This window comes from Lampetra planeri, chromosome 81 (genome assembly GCF_965212315.1).
Source record: "Lampetra planeri chromosome 81, kcLamPlan1.2.h2, whole genome shotgun sequence".
NCBI classification, from domain to species: domain Eukaryota; kingdom Metazoa; phylum Chordata; class Hyperoartia; order Petromyzontiformes; family Petromyzontidae; genus Lampetra; species Lampetra planeri.
The window spans coordinates 1790378-1799177 of record NC_136185.1 but is presented as its reverse complement, the minus strand read 5'-3'; the positions used below and the strand labels follow the sequence as shown (position 1 = coordinate 1799177).

At 43.5% G+C, this 8800-nt stretch overlaps 1 protein-coding gene across 1 annotated transcript; it reads left to right on the top strand.

The window, feature by feature from the left end:
* The first annotated feature begins 258 nt into the window (after positions 1-258).
* Positions 259-6720, top strand: LOC144738315 (interferon-induced very large GTPase 1-like). Its single transcript, XM_078621325.1, has 2 exons — positions 259-355; positions 1840-6720. The coding sequence occupies exon 2, from the start codon at positions 1843-1845 to the stop codon at positions 5488-5490; it is 3648 nt and encodes a 1215-aa protein (XP_078477451.1). The 5' UTR covers positions 259-355; positions 1840-1842; the 3' UTR covers positions 5491-6720.
* The last annotated feature ends 2080 nt before the right edge of the window (positions 6721-8800 follow it).

Sequence of the window (8800 nt, the reverse complement as noted above, 5' to 3'; positions counted from 1 at the left end):
CAGTGGCGTTAGTCGCCGAGTAGCTAAGTGGGTGTTTGTCACCCGAGATACTAAGTGGATGTTGGTCATCCGAGTAGCTCAGTGGGCGTTAGTCGCCAAGTAGCTAAGTGGGTGTTTGTCACCCGAGATACTAAGTGGGTGTTTGTCACCCGAGATACTAAGTGGGTGTTTGTCACCCGAGATACAAAGTAGGTGTTAGTCACCTGTGAACGAGTTTGATAAAATAAAGAGTGTGTTACCCGTGAAGTCGTCTCCCGCCGAGTTACTACATTACACATGCAGTGCATAACGCGTTGTGTTCACCTCCTTACAGGCGCTGCAAAGAGCTGCTGACATCGCCCAGTCTCCACTCCCAGTGAGTAACGACGCTGCGTGTCTATCCACTGCTGGATCACTCTCCTCACATTCAGAATTAAACACAAAGCTCGAGAGAGGTAGGCGCTTGTAGGAGTCTGTCATCCAGCAGCGAATTAACCATGGCTCTAGATGATGATGGGTGCACAATTACCCGACCCCACCTCCCACAATACGATCAGTCAGCCACTGCAATCTCAGTAAATCTCTTCATGTCTAACGTAACGAACGCAAAAATAAATGTCAAACAGTGTATGGGTGAAAGGGCTCCTCTGTTACACCTCAACGTGAACATGAAATCGTGAAGGTACTTAACGATTGTAATCAGAGGTGTTGTGACAAAATTACGAGGTTGAAATTATGATGAGGACGATGATGATAATTGGCATGTGGACAGAAGGGAGATATGGCTCTGTGTAAGAAGGCGTGCTTGTTCACCACTGCCATCGCAGTTCAACTAAAATATTTGTTTATAAGAAGATGCCAGTTTCTTATGCACAAGTGGAGAATACAACCCTTTCTTGTCTGGGACTTCGATATGGGAGCGTGATGGGGGATGGGTGGTGGGGGAGTAGAGGTCTTACTCGGAATCATTCGGGCAGAATTATGTTGTTTCTTGTTATCAGCCTCGTAACGCTGTGCGGAAGCTACGTTGATCTTCTCGGCCAGAGTCATGCGCTCAGTCAATCCATGACACCTGGGTCAGTCACGGTATCTGCCAGCGAGCTCTCGACACTTCACTTCGCCTAATAGTGCACCTAGCCTGGCACAAGCACCGTCGTGATGTCACCAACACTGTGGCAAATTAAGGTTGCATTAAGCACTACACTTATATTTACGTGGTAGGTGATGTTTTTTAGTAATTCTAATTTAAATTGTGGCTCCGAGACCTTTCAGTGAGTTGGCCCAGGGCTCCCTTATTAGTCCAGCTAGCAAAGGTTATCAATATACACGTACTTTGTTTTTTTAATTCAATATTCGAGCGGGAGTGGTGGCATAGGGGTTATCACACCGTGCTTTAAACCCATGAGCACATCATATATGAGGCTAGCGTTTGTAGGCTTGTCTTCCCTGCCCTCTGCTGGTAATGATGAAGGACATTCATGATGGGGGGGTAGGCCAGGGTAGAGCTGTGGCCAACATGCAGAGCCATCCCTCTGTTCACCGCAGGGTGCAACCAGGATATCCTCTGGCCTCTGCATTATGTAACATATTCTATGACCACGAAGTATGTGCAGGTGTCCATGGCTGTAGCCGAGGAACTTCCATCTGGTACACATTCTGACTGATGTCTGGGTCTGGTCATGCACACACTTTATGCGTTTGTGGGCAAAGGGGAGCACAGCATCGCCTTGCCTTGATGTGCCTGCACTGGCAGCTGTGCTCGTAGAACACACTTCTCTCTCTCTGACGAGTTTTTTTTATTTGATAAAGGAAGTGGTATTGTTGTAAACATGATAATTATAATAACGCGCCTTTCCCTAGGCAATGTCTGGAGAGGAAGAAGAGGAACGCTCAAGCCAGGCTTACGATGAACTTGCACGAAAGCTCAGAGACGTGGGTCTTGACGAGGTTTACTGGAAACAGAAACTGGGCGAGGTTCTGCTAATTTCTAGTGCACAGGCGCTGCTTCACCTCGACCGGCAGGAATGCAAAGAACTGGACTCGCATTTCCGTAAATCGTGGGAAAAGAAGGCGTTTTATAAAATTATTGGAATTGATGCTGATGATGTTGTCCGTGATAAAGAGGAGATGAGCTTGGCTCGTATACAAAATAATCCGTTACCTCCTGTCGTGTCTGAGAGAAGGAATGAACCAACCCAAATGAGCAATTCTGTTTCAAGACATTGTAGGTCAGATGAGGAGATTTTACGGAATGCATCTGGGGGCCTTGCTCTAGAGGGAGTGTACATGAGTGGGAAGTTGGAGGATAAATTAGAGAAGAGAGGGAAACTTTTGACAATCCCACAAACAATCCAGTTCGTGGATCCGGTCCACACGCCCATGACACAACAACACGAGTTTATTTCTTTCAGTGAAGAATCTGTGTTCGAGAAGGGAATGAAAGTCATGGGCTTTAGCAGCACTGTCTCAGAGCAAGGTTGCGTCTCTACCTTGAGTAGAGAACCAATCTCAATGCCAAACAAGTCATTGAATCTTAAGAAAATGCAAAATGTTCAGACTGATCATTCCCATATTTCCAGGACAGAGTACACGTACCTGCCATTAGCCTCGGCGCATCTTCAAATGGCACAAATCAGGTTGTCTGATGCAGCCCTGAAGGAACTACAAAATATTGAGAACACCTTGGAAAACACGAAAGCAGATTTCAAAAGCGCCGTGTTAACCAGCATGATCAGAAACTTCTTCCACTTATTCGGCTCTCACGCAAATGAGGGACCTCTCGAATTTGGAGGAATATTTTGGAGGAAGGCGTCGGCTCAAGGTTTCGGTTCAGATCAGCAAGATGAAATGAAACGGCTCTTGTCCGAGTTATTGGGATCCACCATTGGTGCTGACTGTGACAGTCGTACGACTACTGATGCGGGCGCTGCAATGATCACTGAGCCAGCTTCAAGTAGTTCTGGCCAGCACGGCCCGGTGCTCACTGATATGGTGAAGATGACTGTGACCACAATAGGCGGTGACCCTGGCGTTCATGATCTTCCTCAGTGGAAAGCTGCTGTTGTTTCCAACAATAGGACATGGTCTCTCATTGAAAGAGGCAGCAGGTTTATACCAGTATGGGACATCGTTCTGTCCAATCATAAATGTGATTTTAAAGATGTCCTGAAGGTAGCCAGTGATCTCATAACAGCTTACGCCATCTTAACAAACAAACATGCAAATAATTATCAAGATGATGCATTGGCTGCCACTATTGTCGAAGCCCAATCCATCATGCAAGATGTAAGGCAATGGATGATATCAGACGATATAACTCATCTGGATAAACTGGGGAATCTAAAACAGAAATTCTATGAATGCACACAAACTAACAGGAGTTGGATCGACGCCTGTCTCTCCCATCCATCCCTTAATGAATACTTGAATCTGACTGTATTGACATGCAAGCATTCATCTCGTGACGAACCAAAACAATTAAAAATGAAAATACAGCGCCTTTTAGAGCCGAATATCTATGCAGTGGAGAACTTCCCCCAGCGCTCCTCGATAACGCAGTGGGTGTATGGGACTGATACAGTCAAGATTCGTGATGCTGAGCTAAAGGCCCTCGCCAACACATTTACAGAAACAAAGAAACGATTAAAGCAAGTCATGGATTCACCGACTTCTGAAACTGCGATGAATGTCGCAAAAGTGAAGGGAACCAATGACGTCACATTTTCCCTCAATTCCCTGTTCCGATGCCTCCGAGAAATGCAACAGTTGCAGGAGGAGGAGCTGTTCATTGCAGCTGCTGCTGCTTCAGGGTTCAGTGCAACGGAGCGATTGTTCCACCGCGTCCTGGACTATGAGGACGTTGACTGCATTCAGCACGAAGTGGGCAGGGCATACAGCAAATACTCGGCTCTCGGATCTCAAAGCGATCACGTGTTTGCTATTTTGCAGACTGAAAGGTTTATGAATCTGCTTGAAAGGCTGGACCTACACAAATACTACCCAAAGAAAATGCGCACAGGGGATGTGTGTGTTGTTAAGTCAGCAATGTGTACAAAACACCCAAACACAGAACAAGAACTTGCCTCTTATTATTTGCAGAAACTGATCATGGGTGACTATGAAGCACGGTATGTTCGTGTTCAGAGTGAAAATAAAAGCAATGAGACCATGATTAATAATGCAAACTCTAATTACGAAGACTTTTTTAAGCATGATGATACATTGGTTCGTAGAGAGGGGCTTGCAACAAACACTAACACCCACATTCACCCCATGGATTTGCAAATGACAATTTACCATTGTGGAGACAATTTCGTGAGGCAGTACCTTTACACCAAACTCTCACTTTGCCAGTTTGCACTGCCGCTTTTAGTTCCAAATCCTTGTAGCTCAGAAATAGAATTCCCTCTTTGGGCATTCCGACAGATTAACAAGAACTGGAAATGCCGTGACACATCTACTAACACCCTGCAAACCAAAAGCTGTGCAATTGTTAACGCAGATACTCCTCTAGTGTCCTTCATCAGATTTGGTGAATCGCCCACATCGAAATCTCAGATGTTGAACTCTCTGCTCGGTAAGCAAAGACATGGCGTTTTCTTTCATCGGCACTGCAAAGGCAGCAGCAGGAATGGGCTCCTAATGGAAGGAGTCACAGAGGTCGCCTGGTACTTTCCAGGTGGGAGGGATGACGACGTCTTCAATGACTGCATCGCGTTCACAAATCTGCACGGAGATGCGAGACGGCACAGAAAACAGGTGCAGTTTTTGCACGAGATATCCTCTATCAATGTGATACTGATGTCAGATCGTGATCACAATGATGAAGCTAAACTCATTTTGCAAGAATGTCTGACTTCTCCAAAGCCTCTTGTTTCCCTTTGTGCTGACCAAGAGAGAATCGAGGGTGGACATTCAAGTTCAAAAGTGAAAATTGCTGTTAAGAACAGAAATGAGGCAGATTTAATGGATGAATTGGAGGCAACTCTAAACTCTCTGTTGGCAAATTCAACACAAACGATCAACCTCGATGATTGCTCAAACATCGCTAGGTGGCACAGCTTCACAGTTGATGAAGACGATGAGAATTGTAAAGAAGGCAAGTCTAAGGCAGGCGTCTTACTGAGTCTTTTCAAGGACAAGCCACTGTCTTCCTTGAAGGAGACTTTTCTGCCTCTTCAAGGTGAATTGTGGCACGAGTGGTGCAAGAAAGACAAAGAATTCAGTCGCTTGAGATTAAAAGGGGACCAAAGCATTGAGCAATACAGGGACACAATTTTAATCGCAAAACGATCCATAAGGAGAAAACAGCTTCTCAGAGCATTTCCTCTCAAGGATGTAATGAAAAGCGTGATTGAAGTTCAGCAGCATCAGCCAGACACAATAAAAAAATACTTCCTGCATTGGATAAAAACATATTTAGATAGGCTGTCTGCAGAGTGCTTACCACAACTTCATCAGGAGTATCACAAGGCTCGGAGAGAAATTGTAAAGTCCAAGAAAAAAAGGTGAAAGTAATTTACTGGTTATAAAACAAGCAAAGCTGCAAAAAATATCACGAAAACGTGATGCCTCTTCCTTTGGAATCGATCACCTTTTCAGGGAAGTTGGCCAGATCTACGAAGCGTCAAAGACACTAGATGGCGCTGACAACCCCTCAGCTGCTTTGCCAGGCATCGTAGCTGATTTGATGCTCTCTGGGTTCCCTCTTGAACTCATGGACAGTGATGCCTCGCATGTCCCTCTCTCTTGGATCAGCTCAGTTTTGGACAAAGTGATTGAGAAAATTGGGAACAAAACTCTGTTTGTCCTCTCCATCCTGGGCTTACAGGGCAGTGGCAAGTCCACGCTGCTGAATGCCATGTTCGGTCTCCAGTTCCCTGTGGCTCCAGGGAGATGCACCCGAGGCGTCTACATGCAGTTGGTGAGGGTGGAGGAAGAGTTAACCACAGAGCTGGGATTTGACTTTGTGTTGATAGTCGACACAGAAGGGCTCCGAGCGCCAGAGCTATCAAATGCGACACCCACTCATGACAATGAGCTGGCTACGTTTGTGATCGGCCTTGGCAACGCGACTGTGATCAACATTTTTGGAGAGAATCCATCAGAGATGCAAGACATTCTACAGATCGCTGTGCAGGCGTTTCTGCGAATGAAGCGGGTGAAGTTGTCACCGAGCTGTGTGTTTGTCCATCAAAACGTAGGAGATGTGACCGCTCAAGACAATAACGAAGATGGCAGGAGACGCCTTCAGGAGAAACTCGATGAGATGACGCGCTTGGCCGCGCAGCAGGAGCAGTGCGATGTTGATTCTTTTGACGAGGTGATCAGGTTTGACGTGGACTCCCACATCCATTACTTCGCTCATCTTTGGGAGGGAAATCCTCCAATGGCTCTGACGAATCCAAGCTACTGCCAAAATGTTCAAGATATTAAAAAAATGTTACTCAACATTGCTAAACGAGAACGCAACGTCGTAAAGATATCAGCGTTCAAAGCACGAATTCAGGATCTATGGACGGCTTTGCTCTCAGAAAACTTCGTGTTTAGCTTCAAGAACACTCTAGAGTTCGCAACTTATAGCAAACTGGAAGAAATGTATGGGAAATGGACTTGGAGTCTGAGGAGTTATCTTATTCAAGAGGAGAATAATATGTATAAAAGAATTAACAACCGTCCAGACGTAACTTCTAATTTTAATTGCTCATATATTGAGCAAAGCATTTTGCCACAATACAACGAGATCAGGAAAGAAATTGAAACATATTTCAATGGAGATGATGCTGAATTGCTGAGTCAATGGAAAGCTAACTTCGTAAAAAGATTTGAAGCAATTAAGATGAGCTTGTGACTGATACTTACAAAAAATGTACTGATCTGATGAAGCAAAAGAGTGCTCTGAACAAACTAGATCAAAATAGATCACGCTATGATGATCAGCTGATGAAGAAGAGTAAGGATTTGGCTTCAGAACTGAAAACTACTGCACATAAAGATATCCAATTGGAGAAAGAGTTCGATAAAATGTGGGAAGAATGGACCAATGAAGTAAGAAAAAGCATTATCCCACCTGGAAAAGTAGATTTTAGAATTCAAGTACAAAAATCACTGCAGGAGAAGTTTAAAAGTGAAACTGTATCCATGTTTACAACAAGTTATGAAGATACATCATTCGTGTTTTCTCATGAAGAGCATGTCGTGATTAAACGAAAACAATATTGGAAACCGGTAACCCTAGTAACTCAATATTTACAAACCAGTTATCCACAGGAGAAGAATATGGTCAAAAGAATAACAGAAAATGCAGAACATGCTGGCAGGAAAATGATTGAATTTCTTGAAAATCGGCAGCTTGGTTACAATGAAACCAATATACATGAAGTAATACAAGCTGTGCTGACAGCTGTAGATGCTGGTGTAAATGATACAGCTTCTAGTTACAATGTAACATTGAAGCTCACAAATAGGTATAAGCTAGATTTAGTAATGCACATTTTGGCAAAGGCTGAAGGGAGGTTTCATAAATTACAGAATGATTTCCACAAGGCAAATGATCCTCTAATATACATCAGCAGCAAGAAAGAAGATTACTTTAACAGCTTTAAAATTCGATACGAAGGAGCAACAAACACCACAATCTTTGCTGACACTTTGTGCAGCAAACTTAAAACAGCCATGCACCAGGCAGTCTGTGACAAAGCCAGAATTAACATTGCAAGCAAAATTAAGTCTGAATGTCCGGAATTCAATGGCAATCGATCAAATTTAGAAAAGTACATCATGATACATTTAGCAGAGAAGGAACAATTTCGGGAATATAATTTATACATTGATACACCAAACATATATTTTGAAAAATACATTTCAGAATATGTTGAAGAATATTGCTCAGCAGATCAAAATAAGATAATTGGTACAATATTACGATCATGTCTTGAGTTTTACGAAAACAATGTTTATTATGCAATTATTTACGCAACAACAGCTGTCCAAAGAACCAACGGCGATGCATCATCGTGGCTGGAAGAATTTCATAAACAGCTTGACAACAGAATCCATTTACCAAGGCAGAGTCTGGTTAGAGCTCACTACAAAGACATTGATGACATCGCCTACTTTGGAGATGAACTTACCAAAGCATTGAGAACCATGGTGGCACAGTTGAACGACCAATATTCTAAAGCATCCTTACAAGATTTAGAAGACGGAAGGAACACACCTCATGACATGCTATGTGAACAAATGAGTGGGTGCTGGGTGCAGTGCCCATTCTGTAAAGCCATCTGCACAAACATGATACCAAATCATAAAGACCACAGCGTTCAGATTCATCGGCCACAGGGAGTGAATGGTATACATTGGTGTAACACAAGTTATTTTGTCATTGATAGTTGTACTAGTTTAGTTGACAGTAACTCCCTGTTAACGCTTTCAGAAGACAAACAAATACCCTATAAGGAGTATCGTGCAGCAGGGCCAAAATATGAAAGTTGGAGCATCACGCCAGTTTTATCTGAGCAGCCATATTGGAAATGGTTTGTCTGCAAATTTAAGTCGGACCTGGAGAAGCTTCACAGTTTGCAATTCGAAGGCAGTGGCGCCATTCCAGAGGGCTGGAAAAAAATTACAAAGGAAGAGGCGATTGCAGACTTGCGGAAAATGTAATTTTGAACACTACTGATACGTTAACAAATGGGAACAATTGCTGAATTTAAACTCAGTTTGTCCTTTCCCTTTTTTGTATTTTACATAAACTTTTACGTACAGTAGCCCATTGAATCTCTATCATTAGACAAAAGTTCCTTTAAGTTTATATTCACAA

What these genes read in the sequence shown, in the direction of transcription:
- LOC144738315 (XM_078621325.1), top strand. Translation starts at nt 1,843, where the DNA reads ATGTCTGGAGAGGAAGAAGAGGAACGCTCAAGCCAGGCTTACGATGAA.